The sequence below is a fragment of the Lactuca sativa genome, chromosome 9 (assembly GCF_002870075.4).
Source record: "Lactuca sativa cultivar Salinas chromosome 9, Lsat_Salinas_v11, whole genome shotgun sequence".
NCBI classification, from domain to species: domain Eukaryota; kingdom Viridiplantae; phylum Streptophyta; class Magnoliopsida; order Asterales; family Asteraceae; genus Lactuca; species Lactuca sativa.
Window position 1 is genome coordinate 210,091,615 of NC_056631.2, and position 21,676 is coordinate 210,113,290.

The 21,676-nt window shown below is 38.5% G+C and overlaps 1 protein-coding gene and 1 pseudogene across 4 annotated transcripts; one reads left to right on the forward strand and one right to left on the reverse strand.

Annotated features, from left to right (window-relative positions):
* Positions 1 to 16,868: 16,868 nt before the first annotated feature.
* LOC111881021 (uncharacterized) lies at positions 16,869 to 18,210 on the forward strand. Of its 4 annotated transcripts, none has more exons than XR_002846660.3 (3): positions 16,869 to 17,461; positions 17,768 to 17,826; positions 17,976 to 18,210. XR_002846660.3 is itself a non-coding variant. In XM_023877414.2 (2 exons), exon 1 carries the CDS (start codon positions 16,933 to 16,935, stop codon positions 17,458 to 17,460), a length of 528 nt encoding a protein of 175 aa, XP_023733182.1. In that variant the 5' UTR covers positions 16,869 to 16,932; the 3' UTR covers position 17,461; positions 17,680 to 17,972. The 4 variants fall into 4 exon arrangements, 2 of the variants coding, with proteins under 2 accessions (XP_023733182.1, XP_023733183.1); XR_006187157.1 differs by lacking the exon at positions 17,976 to 18,210 and adding an exon at positions 17,544 to 17,679 and having other exon boundaries at positions 17,768 to 17,972; XM_023877414.2 differs by lacking the exon at positions 17,976 to 18,210 and having other exon boundaries at positions 17,680 to 17,972.
* Positions 18,211 to 19,089: 879 nt separating this feature from the next.
* On the reverse strand, positions 19,090 to 20,849 carry LOC122196153 (protein DMP3-like; annotated as a pseudogene).
* Positions 20,850 to 21,676: the final 827 nt, after the last annotated feature.

The window sequence follows — 21,676 nt, forward strand, 5'->3', positions numbered from 1 at the left end:
CATCTCTCAGTCCAATTCTCCTAGCATGCTACAAATGCTTAACCCTACTCAGTCCCTTCGTAAGCGGATCTGCTGGGTTATCTTCTGATGATATCCTCCTAACCACGAGTTGTCCTTCTTCTACACGATTTCTAATAAAGTGATACTTTCTGTCGATATGACGAGATCTACCATGATCCCTTGGTGCCTTGGTCAAGGCAACCGCTCCTTCATTATCACAGAAAATTTCCATAGGCTCCTTTATAGCAGGCACAACTCTAAGATCACCAATGAAGTTCTTCAACCATATTGCCTCCTTCGACGCTTCGCTCGCTGCAATGTACTCTGATTCGCACGTTGAATCAGCTACGGTTTCCTGCTTGGAACTTTTCCAAGTCACTGCTCCTCCATTCAGGGTAAAGACCCAGCCCGACTGCGAACGGTAGTTGTCTCTGTCGGTCTGAAAGCTGGCGTCACTATACCCTCGCACCTTCAAGTCATCACTCCCCCCGAGGACTAAAAACCATTCCTTCATCCTCCGAAGGTACTTAAGGATTTTCTTTACCGCAACCCAATGAGCTCTGCCAGGGTTCCCTTGATATCTACTAACCATGCTCAAAGAAAAGGCTACATCAGGGCGAGTACAAGTCATGGCATACATGATTGAACCAATTGCGGAAGCGTATGGTACTCGGCTCATTTCTGCTATTTCGGCTTCGGTACTCGGACTTTGAGTCTTACTCAACTTGGCATTACTTTGTATCGGTAATTCTCCCTTCTTCGAATTTTACATACTAAAACATTTTAGTACTTTATCTAAGTAAGTGTTCTGACTAAGTCCTATTAGTCTCTTACTTCGTTCTCTCACTATCCTTATTCCCAAAATATAGGAAGCCTCTCCGAGGTCCTTCATAGCGAAGCACTTCCCGAGCTAGGACTTAACCTCCTGCAGTGTCGGGATGTCGTTTCCTATTAGCAGTATGTCATCAACATACAGAACGAGGAAGCTGACTATACTTCCACTGGCTTTGACATATACACATGATTCATCTTCACTTTGTACAAATCCAAAATCTTTGACTTTCTCATCGAAGCAAAGATTCCATCTGCGAGACGCTTGTTTAAGTCCATAAATGGACTTCTCAAGCTTACACACTCTATTTGGATGCTTCAGATCAACAAAACGCTCTGGCTGAGCTATGTAAACATCCTCAACCAACTTCCCATTAAGGAAAGCGGTCTTGACATCCATTTGCCAAATCTCATAATCATGAAATTGTGCAACAGCTAGCATCACTCTAATAGACTTTATCTTCGCAACTGGTGAGAAGGTCTCATCATAGTCAACTCTGGGAGTTTGAGTAAAGCCCTTTGCAACCAATCGCACCTTATATGTACGTTTCCATCCACGTTGGTCTTCTTCTTGAAGATCCATTTACACCCAACGGTCTTACGTCCGGGCACATTATCAACCAAATTCCAAACTTGGTTGTCATACATGGATTGGATCTCGTTGTCCATTGCCTCTTTCCATTTTGCAGACTCCGGGCCTGCCATGGATTCCTTATAGCTATTACGTTTATCTAGATTTATTAGTGTACCATCACCAATATACGTGTGCCCTTCGGTAGTAATATGAAAACCATAAAACTGGGGTTGAACTCTAACTCTTTCGGAAGGTCTAAGAGGTAAGGACTCGTCAATCGGTTCAACCGGAGTTTCCTCCTCGAGTTGAGCGCCAGCAGTAGAGGTTCCTTCACCAATCGATTCTTGAATCTCTTCAAGCTCGATTTGCCTCCCACTGTCTCCTTGGCTTATGAGTTCTCGCTCTCGGAAAACTCCTCTCCTCGCAACGAAGAAAACATTGTCCTTCGGTCTATAGAAGAGATATCCAAAGGATTTCTGTGGGTAGCCGATGAAAATACATCGCTCACTACGAGGTTCGAGCTTGTCGTGAGTATCTTGTCTTACGAAAGCCTTGCAACCCCAAACCTTTATATGTGCTAACGAGGGAGCTTTCCCTGTCCACATCTCGTGAGGTGTTTTGGCAACCTTCTTAGTAGGGACTCGGTTAAGGATATGGGCGACAGTCTCTAAGGCATACCCCTAGAACGAGATAGGTAGTGAAGCACGACTCATCATAGAGCGGACCATGTCTAACAAGGTACAATTACGCCTTTTTGCCACACCATTCAACTGCGGTGTCCTAGGTGGCGTCAATTGTGAAACTATTCCACACTCCTTGAGATAGTCGTGGAATTCAAGACTTAGGTACTCTCCTCCTCGATCGGATCGAAGCATCTTGACACTATTCCAACAATTGTATGGTATGTGGTAGTTTGGGGGAGCTCACTAAGCTTTGTGCTTACAGTTTTCAGTTTTGGTTTTAGGTATTCAGTTTTCAAAATAGGAGCTCGGGAAGATTGCAGTGCACACACCATTTCTTCAGCCTGGGATGTTTATACTCTGATATACTTGACAATTGTTATAATATTTTGAGATACATTGCTTATGATTTTTATATGAGGTTTATCGACAATGGTTCTATTATTAAATTAAACGAAATTTTCAGATTGGGTTTTTGGGACGTTACAAGTTGGTATCAGAGCCTTGGTTTGAGGGATTCGGGCACACTTTCGGGTGTGTCTGAACTCAAACTAAGGAATTGGTATAAAGTTTTCAAGAGAAAAACCATGTTTACAAAAGGATTTTGAGAAAAGAAAACAATTTTAGAAAAGTATAAAGAAAAGAGTTTTAGAAAAGGAAAAGAGTTTTGAGAAAGAGAAAAATGGTGTGGTGCATGCGATCAGCCGAGCTCAAATAAGTACTCCCAAATTACCCATACAACTTTATGTTTTGATTATCAGCTTTAGTCTCAGTAGAACAACATGCTAGTATAGGACTAAGGATCTAGGAGGATGCCTTATGTGCCTGCTTTATGTGTTTCAGCTTTATGAGAATTGCATGCTAGTATTGAGTAGACAGTAATAGGATAGCCTGTTTAGGTTATGCCTGATAGTATGAGCTTAGCACTGTATGCTACTACAATTTCTTGTTATGAGAATAGATTGCTTGAGTAGTTTCCCTTTGTCTGAATGCTGCTTGCTTTGTGCTTTGTGGGAGTTTGAGTGATGGGAGTTAGCTATTAGGTGGATACGTTAAGTCACTTGCAATCAGGGTTGAATAATCTTAGAGGATTGGATTTGACCCTATTGCGTAGCTCTTGTTTGAGTCCTAACCGTTGTAGGGATGATTCCCTTACTCGAAGGATTATCTGAGCCTCGTTGCATGTGATGGTATCCATGTGGTGGCTAATTAGCATTATGAAGGGACTTTCAGCAGCTGAGGACTGGTTTGGATGAGTCAGAAGTTTCCCTAGGGCGAGCCTAGGATGAGAGCAGCAGAGATCAGTAGTAGTAGAAGTGACTTGGTGGAGTCAAGGCAGTTCTTGAGGAAAGTACGGATAGATGTGGAAGGTAGTATGGCCCCGTACTACTAAAAGCAGAGGATCCGTACTTGAATCAAGGAAGGCTGAGATAAGAATAGGGAACTTGTAGTGTGTAAGATCCCTCAAGTTTTGATGAGTATTGTGACATTAGTGATGGTATATTGCTGAGTATATTGACGTTACGTGGTAGACAAGATGGTAGTCCTGGTGTCAACAAAGGATCATGCTCGGACTCTAGAGTCGAGCAGATTGATGATCAGATGAGGGAGTTCATTCCATCTAAGAATTATGCGTAATATCATTGACCAGACTCCTATGATCCTCAGTGTGATCAAGGAGGACATTATATAGATTTGTGGTGAGAGGCCGAGTGCATTCTGCACTGAGATAACAATCATGATAGAGACCCGTATGTTGATGTTTTAAGAATTCAGAGTTTGTGAGGCTTCAGGTTGTCATGAGGGTTAGGGACCCTGCTGTTAGAAACAGATGGTTGGCAGATGTCACCAACACTTTTTGTACCAGACATTGTCTCGAAAGGAGACAAGATCCGACTTACTTCCTGTCTCTTGAGGAACAGGGCATGCGATTGATAGGAAGAGGTTGGTAGAAGGTTGTGTGATGATACGGTTGATTCTATGTCATGGGATGACTTTTAGACTAGATTCTGGGCAGAGTGTGCCCAGGTGATTGAGGCGCAGCAGTTGGTGCAAGAGTTGTTAGATCTCCACCAGAAGATTGAGAATGTGGCAGAGGTCACTGCCAAGCCTCGGGAAAGAGCTTATATGGTACCACAGTATGCAGTAGATGAGGAAATGAAGAAGGTAAGTTATCAAAACAAAATGTAGAATGATAGCAGAGAGGTCGTGAGTATCTCGGGTGCAAGACCCTGAATGATATGACTTCTAGATCTTGAGAATGATATATGGACTTGGAGCACATTGGTAAGAGGGAATCAGATCAGTTGCTTATATCGAGGGGTCTCGGGAGGGGACCCTAGATTTTGGATCAACTTTTGAGAGACCAGCAGGGTTAGATTCAGTACAGCATGTGCGGGAAAACTGCACGATAGAGTGTTTCGTTCCAGGGGTTGAGTAAGTGTGACTCTGGGTTATCCTTCATTTGTGTCTGAATTATATTTGCAGGAGATGTCATATGCCAATTCCATACCGAGAAGCATTAGAGAATAGTGATAGAGCATTTCCCAAATTACGGGATTAGGAAAGTACAACGTCATCTTGGTTTATTCCAAGACTGAGGAGCAACACGAGAAGCACCCGAGGGAGGTGCTAGAGACTTTGAGGAGGGAGAGAATTTTCGCAAGGTTCTTCAATTGTGAGTTCTGGTTGCGCGGGGTGCAATTTCTTGGGCACCTTGTCAATCACAAGGATATCCTAGTCGATCCGGCCAATGTAGAGGCCGTGATGCAGTAGAAGATTTTGAGGTCTCCAATTGAGATTCGAAGCTTCCTGAGTCTATCGGGTTTTTACCGGAGATTTATTCGGGTTCTTGGAGGTAGTGTGATCTTTTGAATTGGCTAGTATTGAATCACTAGCAACGGTAAGTGTGGTTTTCAGCAGATTGGGCATAGAAGGGTAAGAAGGATTGAGAATTCTTCTAGCTTTGTATGCTGTAAGGCATTAGCTGAATCAAAGTGGGGGAGAATCGCCCAAGAATTCAGAAGCGGGAGCAGTTTTGAGACTTGGATAAGTTTTGCATCCTTGTCTAAAAGGAAGATAGCCCATGTGGTTGTATGGTTGGAGGAGAGTGTGATATGGAAGTTCGGAAAAACTTGTCAATGATGAGACCGCGTTCTCATAATGTTGCTAGCAAGCCTTAGGGAATCCGGTTGGGGATTCCATTTAGGACATGAGTTCAGCAGAGTGCGGGCCAAGTGCGTGTTCGATCCAGTATAGATAGTGTTAAAGCGTTGTAAGTCTGCGGGTGTAGCCGTAGCATTCACTAGCAGCCAGATAGTGTTAGAGTGTTGTAAGTCTGCGGGTGTAGCCGTAGCATTCACTAGCAGCCAGATAGTGTTAGAGTGTTGTAAGTCTGCGGGTGTAGTCGTAGCATTCACTAGCAGCCAGATAGTGTTAGAGTGTTGTAAGTCTGTGGGAGTAGCCGTAGCATTCACTAGCAGTAGATAGTGATAAAGTGTTGTAAGTTTACGGGTGTAGCCGTAGTATTCGCTGGGTTGTTAGATAGCGTGATTGCGTTGTTAGGGCGCGGAAAGAATAGTAGTACCCACCAGTTCGGGTGTAGCAGTAAGGATATGGAAATCCATGGATTGGATTTCGGAATTACCCGAAAGGATTAAATCAGGTTGAGTCAGTGATACGACTGCAAGAGTGCCACTGCAGTTGTGGGATCAGGGAAGCAATGGATTGAATAAGAATGCTTGTAATATAGGACTACCATCGGTTAGGTAGCAATCACTTTTAGCCTGTATTTGGTGACGTCAGGATTCGACGTACAAACCCGATCGGTTGGATCAGGAGGTTGTTAGAGCCTCAGTGACATGATAATTAGTGGCAACTAGTTCCAGAGAAGGATTTTGTTCAGAAGTCGTGTGAGGTGACTAGATAGGGAGTCCTTTGGCTCCGCCGCCGGGTTGGAACCCAATATTTTAGATGACTGACGAATGAATTGAGACCATGAAGGTCTCGATAGATGTTGGAAAGCAGCCATGTAGTAGCATGGTGTTTCAGGCGGTACAGTGTTTCGGACAGTCCAGTGTTCAGGCAGTTCAGTGTGTCAAGCAGTTCAGTGTTCAGACAATTTAGTGTTTCGGGCAATTTAGTGTTCAGGTAGTTCAGTGTTTCAGACAGTCAGTGTTTCAGGAAGTTAGTGTTTCCACGCAGACCAGTGATTCAAACAGTTTTGGGTCTCAAGCAGTAATGGTATTGTGGGATTTCATGTATGGTTAGAGTTATAGACACCTTGGGATATGCTAAGTCACTTACAGCGGGATTATCTAAGTTTTGGTCAGTATAAGTGAATCACAAGGATAAGTGGATATGTGATTTGTTTTTTTTTTTTCTAGTGGGGGCTTTGAGTTATCAGGAGATCAGTAGGGAACTGAGGGACAAGTAGAATGAATTCGACAATAATGATTCAGTAAGAGTGGTCTGTCGGGGATTCAGACCATCTGGAGACAACAAATTTCAAATGGAGTAGATGTGATCTTGTTGCCAGGAATTTGTTCATCTGCAGAATTTAGGGCCTTGTGATGTTTGGTCACAGTTATCCTGAGAAGGCTCGGGTGTGCCTAGGGTTGTGACGATGTTACTTGAGAAGTGAACAGACAGGGAATAGTAAGGAATGATTTCGAGGACAAAATCTAATTTAAGTGGGGGAGAGTTGTAAAGCCGCGGTTATTTAAATAAATTAATAAATATAAGTCCCGGACTAATTTGTGAAGAATTCTAGAAGCCGGGGGTTAAAAGTGTAAAATCTTAATTTAATTGGTAAGTATTATATAAGACAGGGACTAAATGGTAATTTTTGGGGCTTAAGTTGAAGAGATTTTATGGAGTAAGGGGTTATTGGTAATATTCAGATTTAACTTGTAAAGAATTTTAGAGGGCATGGTGGAAAAGGTAATTTTTGGGATTACTTTGAAAGAAATGGAGAGAGAAGGGACTACTCTTGTCATTATGGGACAAAGTTTAGGGAGTCGGGTATATATGCTTTATAAAACCCTAAACCTAGCATTCTTAAGGAGCCGTCACCCTCTCCCTTTCATTTAGCTTCCAGCCGCCATGTGTGAAGTCAACCAACACCCCTACCCTTCGTTCACAGTTCCGACCAGTCGGAGTAGCTCATCGTCCGTCGCTGCTTGCTAATGACTGCCACCGTTGTGTTTTGCTGTCGGCGACATCAGGAACCGTCGACAAAACTGTGTGCACCACAACTATCTCTCCGTCGCCATTCCCTTCCTCTTATAATTGCTGGTCACGGTTCTCAGCCGCACCCGGCCATTGTCGGTGTTGTTCCGACCATCCCTCGCTTCTGAGCTCGTTATTCAGAAGCTAGTCGTCGTCGCCGCTTGTTCAACCATCAAAGGAGGTTGTTTCATTGCTTTTCCCTCCGACTGCCATGAGCCACCGTGAGGTGGTTGTGATTGGCTGTGTTTGCCTTGTTCAGGTCGGGTTCGTGGGTGTGTTCATGCTCTCTGTTGGCCGGAAAAAATGTGGGAACCACCATGGTGGCCATTACCTTGCTCCCGCCGTGTAACCTTCCTTCTGCTGGATCTTGACACCACCAGCCACCTCCACGAGCTTGTGTATGGGTGTGTAACCTAGTAGATCAATGGTGTTTATTTTCATAAGGTTGTAGTGGTTTGGTTAGCCGGAAAAGCCATCACCACCATCGTGAGGTGGTGGTTTTCGCCAAGCACCACCACCGGCCACCATGGTGTGGCTGTGTGTGTGTGTCTGTGTTAGTTAGTGTGTGTGTGTGTTCATTTTTGGATTAAGCCTTGTAATTTTAATTATCAAGAAATAATGAAAATAATAATAGTAACCACCACCGTGAGCTGCCATCAACCACCACTACCCGAGGTGGTAGTGGGTGGTTCCCCACTAGCAAACCCTAATAGGCTTAGAGATTGGTTTTGGGCCTATTGGGCCATGTTTGGGTGGAAACCCTAATTATGAGTATTGGGCCTTAGACTTATTGGACCAATTTTTGGGCCATTGAGATTGGTGTCACACCCCAAAACCGGAACGGCGGAAACATTCTAGGGCGGAGGACGTCAAGTAATGTATCACAACAATGCAAAGTAGTAAACAAGCAACAACATCATCCATTGCATTAATAGTATAATTTTAGTTACAAGTGTGTTCTTTCATAGTATAAGACAACAAAATGCACAATCAAAATAAAATACGAGTCTGAACTGCTTCGTCTTCACAAAACCTAGTCGTTGTACATGTCTATTTGTGACCTGAGAATACAAGTTATTTTGAAAGCGAGTATCAGCCAAAAAGCTGGTGAATTTATAAGTATTAATGTGTCTTTGATTTGTAAAACTTGTAATGAAAGTCTTGACATTGTTTTGAAATAAAGTTCGTACAAGTGTGGAAATGCTTGTAAGTAATGGAAAACGTTTGAAAAATCCTAGAAATCCCTATGATTCCTATTAGTATAGATGAAATCTTCTACCAAGACCTAACTGTTTTGAAAGTAACAAAGATGGTTTTTCCCTTGTATGACTACTATTAACAATATATATATAGTCTACCTCATCGTTTATGTGAATGTATCACAAAATAGAAGTAATAGGAAAAATATGGCCATGTAAGTGTTTATCCTTTTGTATTAGGATCAACCCGACATCGCGACTGCCGAAATAGTAATAACCTTGGACGTCCATAGATGTTCATTTTCCTCTGTAGCTAACAGCAGGACGTAGGAATGGTTAGTCCCGTAAAGGTACCCTAATATAAGTATTAACCGTAGGCATCCGTAGATGTTCATTACCTCTGTTGCTAACAGTTGGGTGCCGGAATGGTTAGTCCCGTCTAGTAAGTAAGTAGTCTTCTGACGAGACCCGCTGTAAGTAAGTAATAATATGATTGGTAGTCCCTATTCTACATTTGGAACTAAAGGCGACTTCCGCAATGAATCGCTAGGTCGAAATCCATATTTATTACCAAATCATATATAAGCCCAAACTATACCTATAATAGCTTACTAGGGATATATGAACGTATACCTTTGCTACCCAAAGGTACTGAACTGACTGACTAGAACTATTATGTCCGTATATGTACACATGATATATAACTAATATTTAGACGACCTTCGGACGGATACCCGATACCCTACCAGACCACATCCCAACGAGGAAAAGGAAATAAAGCAGGTTAGCCTTCCTAAGTCCTTTAAACATTACTTATATATATCTATACATATACATGCATGCTTTTAACAAAGTATCTATGTAAGGGTATCCATGTAAGTGTATCCATGTAAGTGTATTCAAGTAAGTGTATCCCTTCATATATCATTTAGTATAGACTCATGAATGAACTGACTCTGGTGTATTCCTTGTACTTGGAATGGTAAGTAGTATCTCCTAACTATACCTATAATAGTTACTAGTAAGGTACAAGTATACTAAAGGTATACCTTTGCTAGCCAAAGGTACTGAACTGACTGAGGGTAATTTTATGTCTATATATGTATGCATGACATATAACTAATAGTTGAATGACCTTCAGATGGATACTCGATACCCTACCAGACCACATCCCAACGAGGAAAAGGAAATAAAGCGGGTTAGCCTTCCTAAGTCCTTCAAGCATTACTTATATAACTATACATATACAGGCATGCATTTGATAATATAAAAGCATAAAAGGAGTTTTATAAAACCCTTGAAAAAGATTAATATCTAAGAAAAGTTCGACTTGATGTCGGTTTATTAAACGGTTAGAAAGTATTTTGTTTAAATAAACAATTTAAGTATAAAGAAACCTTTTGTTTGAAATACAATTGTAACAGAGTTTGAAAAGAAACATACAATGTATAAAGCGGTTTGATAAAGAGTTTTAAACATATAAAACATTTAATGAAACATTTGAAGAAATCTGTTTGGTAAAACAACTAACGTATAGTAAATCTAATTGCATGTTAGTTATTAATCACATGTGATTGATATAATAACTAGCATGATTCAACTTGTATCCCCTCCCATAAAAGCATTTAAAACATTTAAATCGTTGATTAAGGGGTATGAACTCACCTGTAGTGAGTGACATGTTCGGAAGTGTCGGTCAAGGTGCTAGGTGTCAAGTGAGGACTTGAACACACACAGTGGTCCTAGTTATCATATAATAGACATATGTGTAATCTAATTAGTCAATTAATAACTAATTAATCAAGTTAAGACACTCTAGGACATGGGAACACTTTGTTTCAAGTGTTAAAGATCATAAGGTTTGCAACCAAGTGTTGTAGGGCATGGCTAGTGAGTGTAGGGTTCAAGGAAAACTCCCTAAGGGCGTTTATGGTCCTAAGGTCCTCCACAAATGAGTTTACGGTCGTAAACTCATGATTTTACGACCGTAAGCTCTCATTCCCTTGACCAATTGATGTTTTGAGGATTTACAAGACCCTTAGAAGCATTTATACTTGATGGTTAAGTCTTTGGAAGAGATTAGGGCACCATTCCCTCCCTTTGGAGAGTTAACGACCCTAATACCATTTTCTTTTGGGTTTACTGCCGTAAACCCTTAAGGATTATGGTATTTTGATGTTTGCTAGTCCTAAACATAACAAGGAATGATTCTAGGTTAGGTTCCAAGGCTTATGAAGAGTTAAAGCACACTTTGGCACTTTTAATTGGGGTTCACGGCCAAGAACTTCTTGGGACGTGAACACCTTACTCTTGGTGTTCTTGGGGTGTTTTCTTGATGTTTGGAAAGGTAATAAGCTTTACAATACACTAGGGTAGAAGCACTTACTAGTTAGAAGCTTGAAAAGGTGCTAAGGGCCCAAGAACACTAGTGTGTGTTCTTGATGTTTTGGAAATCTAAACAAAACACGAAATTTGATGGATGAAAAGATGTATAATCACTAGTTGTTATGATAGAACAACAAATCAAGCCAAGAAATACTTACGTTTTTGGGAAATCGGGTGGAAGACGGGATGGTAGTTGAGAGTGTTTGGAGTTTGCTCTTGAGATTGCAAGTAAGAAGTGAGGTGTTTTGGGGAGTAAACTCATGCTTAAGGCATGAGTTTACAGTTTTGGAAGAATTTACGGCCCAAACATAAAAGTTTGGCCTCGAATTTCTTAACTACGTGGTACTTGCGGTTTTGGAATTTCAAGACTCGAGACGACACTTCCTTTCACCCGTTTGTTTAAAGAATAATTATTATTATAATCAAACGAACTTTAAATTTGCTTTTAAATAAATAAAAATGAGCTTGACTTATAATTTGAAGTGATTGACTTTAGGGTTTGACCGAACGAAAATTTCGGGTTGTCACAATTGGATTGTATATTAAGCCCAAATTCTCCATACCAATTATCTAGTAGAGTAAATGACTTAATGGATTAAGTCCTTAATGGACTAAGTGAGAAAAACCTAATATTCAATTGGGCTTTGTGTTGGGCCATCCAAGAATAATCAAATGGACTAGAGTAATTAGTTGAGCTCTAGGGTAAGGCCCATATGAAGGATTGGGCCCAATTTGGAAAATTGGGCCATAGATGGGCCATAGTTTGGGCCTAGATGGTTGTATGGTATTGGGCCCTTAGAATGAGACATGTTGGACCGGACTGAGCAATTGGGCCTTAAGGGAAGTCCATGTAGAGTTTGGGCCCAATTTGGAAAATTGGGCCATATGTTGGGATTTGACCCCTAATTGACTTTGGGCCTATGGATTGGGCCTTGGGCTTGGGTAAGCCAAGCTAGGGGTAATGTAGTAATTACCCAAAGTATGTATTTATAGTTATATGTTAGAACCCAATTATTAATTGGGTGTTATTTTGGTGTTGACAGTTCGGGAATCTGTCATCCAGCAGCTAAGGTTGAGTCTGCGGGACTTCAGCAGTATGAGATTGTGTCTGCGGGACGTCAGCAGTGTGAGGTGAGTTTCCTTCCAGTAGGAACGGGTCTACGGCCACAATGCCGACCCGTTTAGTTAGCAGTAGTTCCAGACTACAGTCAGATGCAGTAGTTCATTATGCTTGGTGTCTTTGTGATATAGATGAGTTATGTGTTCCGGACTATGGTCTGATGCAGTATGCAATATATGTGTTTATATTATATGCTATGGTTATGTTATGCTATGTTCAGCTAGTTCCGGACCTCGGTCCGATGCAGTAGTTAGAGTGCTTGATGTCTTTGTGATTCAAGCATGTTTTGTGTTATGTGTTCCGGACTCTATTCCGATGCAGTATGCAGTATATGTATTCATGCTAGTTGATATATTTATGCTATGTTATGTTCAGTCAGTTCCGGACTTCGGTCCGATGTAGGGGACAAGGTCCCAATCAGTTCCGGACTTCGGTCCGATGCAGTTAGTTCCGGACTTCTGTCAAATGCAGAGGGCAAGGCCCTAGTTAGTTCCGGACTCCGGTCCGATGCAGTTTCCGGACTTCGGCCCGATGCAGAGGGCAAGGCCTTGGTTAGTTTCCGGACTTCGGACCGATACAGTTTCTGGACTTCGGTCCGATGCAGTGGACAAGGCCCAGTAGATGCTTTATATGTTATTGGATGGTATGTGGTAGTTTGGGAGAGCTCACTAAGCTTTGTGCTTACAGTTTTCAGTTTTGGTTTAAGGTATTCAGTTTTCAAAATAGGAGCTTGGGAAGATTGCAGTGCACACACCATTTGTTCAGTCTGGGATGTTTATACTCTGATATACTTGACAATTGTTATAATATTTTGAGATATATTGCTTATGATTTTTATATGAGGTTTATCGACAATGGTTCTATTATTAAATTAAACAAAATTTTCAGACCGAGTTTTTGGGACGTTACAAGATATGGAGAAAACAATTTTATACGTTTTCAAAAACGATAAACTAAAACACACATGCAACTATACTTGATTGGAAACAAGACTTACAACTATTTTGACAAGAAAATATTGGATTTTCTGGTTTTCTAACTATCACAAATTTTTATACAAAATTCTTATGAACTCACCAACATATTTTATGTTGACGCTTTTCAAACGACTTGTATTCTCAGGAAATCAGTATGCAGGTTAATGGGATGTAGATTCAGGATTATTTTGTCGTAATTTGGAATTTACTCACTATTGTCTCTTTTGTCTAATCTGAGAACATAAACATGATGTAAAACAATATAATTTTGTTATCTTTATGTATGATGTTTGGATTTGCTATGTTTCATTTATATTCAATTGTTATGATACTGCACAATGAAGTCACCCGCCTCCGGACGTTTCCGCCGTCTGGTTCAGGGGTGTGACACCTTCTTTGGGAATGAATGATTGATGGAGTGATGTTAGCGGATAGACCATGACCACCTGTACTTGTTCAGTTTTTGAGTATGAAGCTGATTTTGTTTTCGATGAGGATTTTTTGCTATCAGTAAGTGGTCGGGGTGTATATGTTTCAGGTTTCCGTAAATTTGTTTTAGGATAGAGGTTTTTGCGTTTCGGGTTATGAAGTTGAGTCATTCTAGGAATGGTTTGGAATGGTTCAATCTTCCTAGGAGTCAGACATCGACCAGGGTTTTCAATTTTAGGTGTAGCGGTTGGGCACTCGTTGGCTTAGGGCAAAGTTGAGGTTCATTCTTCGTTAGAGCTTGTGATTTCCGCTATTTACCCCAACGGTCCAACCCCATTCTAAAATCAATTCACGACTCTTCATGAATTGTTTTATCAAAATTTTGATATGAGACCAGTTTAAAAAAATAAAAACAAGTATTTTTAATAAAGTTGGGAAACATATAATCAGATGAATATAGAGCGATATAGTAGAAAACTATCTATTGCTTCATTGGATGTAGACTTGTGCATCTGTAGTTGTGAGGATGTGAGAGGTTGAGAAAATTCGGAATGCAATTGCAGGTACTAGAAAGGTTTTGAGATTGCGCTTTGTATACTAAGGACTACAAATTCTACACATTAGAACTTGCATTTGATCTACATCTGAGGATGTTGAGTGGTTATGTGATTTGAAAATAATATAGTCAATTTATTGGACACCACTTATGAATGTGATCATTTTGGTGAATCTCTCTTTATACGATATGTTATGCTAAGCAATAAACTTTGCTATTAATCCAATTTGTCACTATAGTAATATGTTACAAGGTAATGTTGATATCATATGTGGTAATAATAAACTCCCTCAACTGGAGCAGGAGTGGGTCGAATGCTCATATTGTTAGAAAAGTCATTAAATAAAATAATAGGTATTCCTTTAGTAAAACTTTTGGCAAGCTGATATCTAGAATATATATGTAACACCTGAACTTATCAATTAACTACTTTTATCGAACAAAGTGAATATCAAGTTTATCGTACTTCATCTATTGATGTGAAATATGGTTCCCATATTAACAGGTAACACTCACATTATCATAATATATAAATGTGACCATGAGGATTGATATATGTAGCTCTTGTAAATTTAAAATCCAACATGTTTAAGTTGTGACATTAGCTGCCTCTCAATTATTATGTTAGATAAGAAGCACTGGTTTCTCTTTTAGAAAGACCATGAAATGAGATTATCGCTAAGAAAAACACAATATCCAGAAAGTGGAGTGACAAGTATCAGGACACCTGTCTAGTTGGCATCTTTGTAGAGTATAAGTTAAGACAATAACAATTTGTGGAGATGGTGTTAAAAATCTAAAGTGTTACAAACGTATATATGGTTCATTTACGTGATAATGTAAGAAGACGTTTTTTTATGTATATTTTGTAGATAGGCAATGATAAGGAAATGTGGGTGGGTTAATGTAATTTGAAGTGGTACACAATGCTCTGAGAAAATAATTGAGTTATAAGAGATCATTGATTTAATACATAGAGTTCGAGAAGTAGAGTATAAACGAAGATAATTGAGTAAGTGAGTGAGGAGATTGGCCACTTATGAAGGCATAGCAATGGCTGAAGTATTACATACGACGACGGTTGTTCTAGGTTTTCCAAGCTTTAATACCATAATAGATTAATAGTTTTTGAGAATCACTTCCATTTCCACTCATTTATTATATGGTGTGTATTTATAATACATGTCATGCTATATGATAAGAATGAAAGCTAATCTAACCGGTTACAGACTACATATACCTATTCTAGTATGTTACTTTGTAAAATATACATATTCTTACTTCAATTTTACGTCACTGATCCTCGTTTTTTCACGATGCGATGTAAAATTTGTAGGAAGCATTTATGGGTGTAATTGATATAGTGATTTAAATTAGATAATGTATTTCGTATTGGTTAGTAGAAAAGTGATGATTTAGAAAATATAAATTATTTATTTATCGATCTTTTGTACATACTATTTAGATGAACTGTTGTTATTATTAAAAAACCAGCAGCCCAATTAGCGATTTCCCTATGGCCCAAGTTATCCAAAATTCCAACAGGCATAACTTAAAATATTCAAATAAATAAAATAAGTTTAAATGTATTTTTTTTGTTCGAATTCACCGTTAATCGTTATACATGGTTACCTGCATCTCGATCTTAACCTTATGATTTTACGATCATAAAATCCTACGAGTAAAAACGATCTCAAGCACACTATAACCGATACTGAAGCAAAATCTATATTGTGATATTAGGATTCAAACTGGTATCCTAATCAAATCCTATCTCTTTAGTCTTTATTCTATAACAAAATATTTAGTTATAAACCTAATGGAAGTTGTTATTTATAAAAATCTAATGCAAAGCCTTTAAGGATTTGTTTATTCAGTTTAAATCGAGCCTAAAAATAATACAGAGAACATGAAATCTAACATTGTAGATCCTAAGAAATATCATTGAGCACCACAATTTCATCGATTCATCACGAATGAATTAGACAGAACATCATAATACAAATCTTAGTCCCTGTTTTGATATTGTTACTTTAGCAGCATATTGTTACAATTATGTTTTTCTTTTTCTGCTTAATGTGTTTTCTTCGTAAGTGTTATCATTTGAATCCACAAGAATTATGGCTAGTGCATAGATTTCTTAATCAACATCAAGTTATAATGGATAATCTACAACACAACTTGTGAACACAATTGAAAAATAATTTATTTTGTTAGTATCTTTCAATCCTAGTCTAATCTTACAAAACATAAGATGATGATAAATAAAATTCTGATGTTAAACCATACTTAGGGGTGACAATTAATGACACGGCACGACAAAAATACACGACACGAAACGAAATTGAGACGAAACTAAAATTTGGATTCGTGTTCGTGTCAGCTGTAAAAAACACGATGTCGTGTCGTGTCGTGTTCGTGTTCAAAATTCGACACGAAACTGTCATGATTTAGCAGTTCTTTCTCGTGTTTTTCGTGTTTGTTGTGTTTATCGTGTTATATTTGATAAAATATTAATCAAATAAACTAGTTTTTAGTATATGTTATATTTTTCGTGTCGTGTCGTGTCATATTTTTCGTTTTTTAATTCGTTCGTTTTCGTGTTAGTTAAAAAAAACACGACATAGTGTCGTGTCGTGTTACAAAAAATTTGTCGTGTCAGACAGAAACACGAAACGATAGCACGATTTGCCACCCCTAACCATACTTTCTCAAAATAGTATGTACAATAGTGTTTTAAGCTTTAAACATACTTTCTCAAATAATTTCATTTCCATTTCGTATCGATGGCCCATGGGAATCCTCAAATCAATCGGGCCTTGAGTATATTCATTAGAATCCAATTTGCCAGTTTTGGCCCCTTTGTTGTGGTGGGTTAGTGTTACTAGATTTCTTCAGTAGCTTATTATTCACAAACATTTCAAGAGGTCGAAACATAAACAGCGTTACAAAATGCTTCTTCCCGGTGTACCCTTCTCGCGATATTCTCCGGCGAACCACCATCACCAGCAACCACCACTCATCACCAACACCCTCAAAAAACCCATCGCTCTACCAATGCCCACCATAACATTTCACGGAGTAGGCACCAGCATCTTCATGGCGACGGCAGCAGCGGCGGTAGTGATATTATCGAGCACGACGTCGGCAATCGCAATTGAACCAAGAAACCCACCGCCGGATGCCGCTGAAACCCTTTCAAACATTCCGCAGATGTTGTCCGGCGATTGTGTTCAGGGAAAAGATGGCGATTGCAAAAAGGCTAGAATTCAAAAACCCAAATCGAGGCAAGCGGAATCGTGCACGATTAAGTGTGTGACGACTTGCATACGCGGCGGAGATGGGTCGCCCGGCGAAGGACCGTTTAATGTTCGGAGGCCGCTGGTTGTTTTCAAACAAGGGTTTCGGAGTCGCCATTATTGTTTGGTGGAGTGCTCCGATATCTGTAATTTGATTCGAGATGGAGACGATGGACCTTAAAGTAAGTAATCTGCAAATATTTCTTCAATTTCTTGAGATGGATATATCTTGTAATAGCGATTTTAATGATCAATTGAACAAAGTTTATAGAGATTAGTTGATATATATACAAACGGAAGATTATCTGCACCAGCGACGCCATTAACGATCTGTTGGTGTTTTAATTTCTTCATTCAATTAGCAGTCATAACCTTATCTGAATTTATGATATCCACAAAGGTACCAAATCACTACTATTTCAGTGAAGATCTCTGATTTAGTCCAATGTTGAAGAGAATCCAATTCATTCATCTTTGTTCTATTATAGTTGATGATCCAGATTCTGAAAAATCGAAGAGATTATGATGCTGATATTGAAAATCGAAGGTAGGTAATGATTATTCGTTTTCAAGAACATGGTTAATTCATTGTGTTACATTTTTAGAGGCATTCCTTTTGTTTTTGATTGTTTCCTGGATACCTTTCTACACACCAAAAGAAAAAAATATATATAATGCATCTTTTTGATTTTACAGCTCCTTCAAGACGTCTTCCCAAAATATTGAATGCTGCTTATTAAGTTATCATTTTTAGTTCCTTTCGATTCGTTGTTAATTCATAAAAGTGGCAAAATAAAGTGTTAATTCATGTCTAGCCTATAGAGGGAAATAGTAGGGTGGATGGTGTTAGCTACTGTCAAAGGAACTGTTGATCCTTTTTTTCTTTGTAGGATTAATATAGGAATGACGAAAATCATATAGAAAATATAATACAAGTATCTATTTGGTTGGAATTAAATTTAAAATTTCAAAATCAGAAAGGATTAATATAGGAATATCCGAAATCATATCCGAATATATCCAATCCGAACCAGATTACACAAGTATCCATATTCCAACAAAAAAAATACCGTAGAATATGGTCCGAATTTATCCAAAATCCGGTATTGGATTATCTGATCTAGAAGAAATATGATATTAGCTAGTTTTTCGGTTATCTAATAGAAACATAGCCTAAATAGGCATATTACTTGATGCAGCTAGGTTGAGTAGATGATAACTACACTACCACCAAAACCCACATAAGAAAAATGTCAAAGTTCCAATGTAAAATCGTATAAGAATGTGTATAATTGCTTGTGGAATTCATCAAAAGAAAATTTAAATAAAATATGGGTTAGTGTACATCAGTTCCTCGTACAAAACTTGGCTGAAGCCCATTAAATGCTAAAACAAACCATGCAAAGCCCACCTACCTTTTTATGTTTTCTCATTATTATATCATACAAATAATATTAATAAGGGAAACGACACATTAGTTCGTTTTGGAATTTGCCAAATCAACCATTTAAAATCTTTTGATGCTTTATGAGGGCATAAGATAGATGTTGACCTGCTTTTTAGTCATCAATATCTAGTGTTTTTTTTTTTTTTTTTTTTTTTTTTGTCGTTGCTACCCAATGAGGCAATGACCACTCAACTAGTTTGGGGGCTCTAAGCAAACCAAAAATTTAAAGCCCTTTGACCTTTACTATACTGAATATTATAAACCATCCCATATAATAAACATGTTAGAACTTAGAAAAAATAAATAAATATCACATTAATTAAAAGTTTTCAAACAAATAATTATACAACAAAGTACGTACTGTCATAGATAATGAAGGATAAGCCATGACATTCTCATGACAAACATCTGGAGCAAAGGGACTTCTTTTCTCTTTGCATACAACTCACACTATATCACCAAGACAAAAAAAAAAGTAAATTGGAAATAAATCAGTAATGGATTATAGATTGGAAATACTTGTTTTGCCTTATAGATTGGAAATACTTGTTTTGCCTGTTTGGCAAAGTAAGATCTTGATAGTTCTTGAGTCTTCACATCTTTGACCTTGACTCCATGAGAAAACTGAAATGGAAATATGGAATTGCAACTTGGCAACTGAAATTCATTCCAACCAATTAACCAAAATCGTTCCAATATCCAAAGTCTCCAATATCCAAAGTTCAAATCTGATTCTAAAATCCAACTTGACACAATGAATATTAAAAGAAATACGTCTAACCCTAATAGATAGTCTAATCGAGAATAATCAACAATGGAATTATCAGTTATCAGTTATGGAGAAATAAAGAATCAGAGGAAGAACATACCATTTCTTCACACTTGACAACCTTTCAGAATGAAGAATCAACAATGGACTGATGGAGAATCGATTTTTGAACAATCAAGATTCAAGAATCGATTTTTTGATTTTTTAACAATATAGATTCAAGAATCAATCTGACTTCAGAGTCAGGAAGAAGAAGATGAGAAGAACAGACGCTTGGCAGAGTTGATGCTTAGTTTCAATCAAAATTGTGGTGTGCGTGTTTGCGTGAATGGAGAATCTAGAATCAACAATCCCTTAATTAATCGACATTTGGGTTAAGTGGGGCCCTAAGCCCTTGTTTAATGTTAATCAATGTAAGGCCGACCCTGTTGCTACCTACTATAATATGTTTCATAAGCTACATAAGCATTTGAAGTTGATGTGACTTTCTTCTTAATTCTAACTCACCCACAAGATGATATGATTTTTTTATTTTCTCAATTTCACCATTGTAATATTCTCAAAGTTGTTGATTTCTCCTTCGTTCTTCAACCCGAGAGAGCCTTCAAAAGATCATCCTCCTTATTTTCGTAAACTCTTAAGCCTACAAATGATTTTAATCACACAATGACCTGTAATGAAATCAAAACAATAAATATTTAACATTCAAACTTCCAAAAATCGGGAGGTGAAATATGTATAAGAACCCGATACATCAAAGCTTAAATTTTGAGTAAGAACCTAAAAATCAAAGCTTAAATATACTTGTAATCAGAATCAAGGTTATGATACGACTCAAAGGGAGGACCTGCTTCTCCCTTGGAACTCTCACTTCTCTCTGTCCTGTTACAATAGGATACCCGATCCCATGTCTTCTTGTCGGAACAACAACAAACAAAGCATTGCAGATAACAACGATTCCAATCAAAAAAATATTGAAAACCTCCTGACCTTCATGTCTCGACGACGAATAAAAAGAACTCACAACATTCTGATCCCTCAACGCCATCGCTCCAAACACCAACACCAAAAATAAACTAATATTTCCTCAAATCGATTACAATTTTTAGATCGTAATAATCAAACACCTACACCCCTTTAATAGTTGTGAATCCATAGAAAAGTTGTCCGTCATCGGACTTGATGCTGTTGGTAAAGTAGGCAAGCAAGGTGGGGGTCGCCAAGAGGAGGAGGAGGGTGGAAGTTAGGGGGTGGGTGGGGCATTGCAAGAGCCATTGTTGGTGAAGATGGGATTTAGGAGTTGTAAGGCTAAGAGGGTGTCTATTGGGAGGAGTTTGGCTACGTTTGTTGTGTACGAAAGTCAACCTCCTATCGGTAAAGTAAGCAAGCAAGGGGTAACCTGTTTACCCCTTCATTTTTTATCATGATCAAGATTGTTAAATCTGAGTATAGGTATAAGCTTACCTTTACTTTGATTGTTAATCCTTTAAAAGTTCTTTAATGGTTCATGTGGTTTACATTAGTGTGTGCTTTTGATCCTTAACTCTTTTTTAATTTAGAGACTTTATATAATAGGTTTTTGTTGCGTCTTTGATCTATATATGAAAGACTATATTGTCCATATTTGTTTCTTTTTCAATTAATTTATTGTTTATAATTACAAAAATGAAAATGGTCCCACCCTCACCATCACCCCACACCCACACCCACACCCACCCCCACTACCACCTTTTTAACCCACTACCGTGCCTTCCCTTCGGCGTCTTCTCCGAGTAGAATGAAACAGATTCCAACAAAACCTAGAATTCTAAAAACAAATCTTGAAATTAAAAATCTAAAACTCAAAATCGATGAGACTTATGAAATTGAACATGAAACTCCAAAATTAAACTAAAAACGTAATCAATCTTGATGAAATCAAACCTGAAACTCAAAATCAATGGAACCTATTAAAGCAAACCTAAAACTCAAAACCGAAAACAAAAAACCTGATGAAATTGAACCTCAAACGTAAAATTGATGGACTTGATGAAATCAAACCAAAAAAATCAAAACCAAAACTAAAAACTCTATGAAAGTTGATGAAATCGAACCTAAAATCACACCCAAAACATAAAACCAAAGATGAATTCATTTTTGGAGAACTATTACAAAAATGAAATTGGTCCCACCCTCACCCTC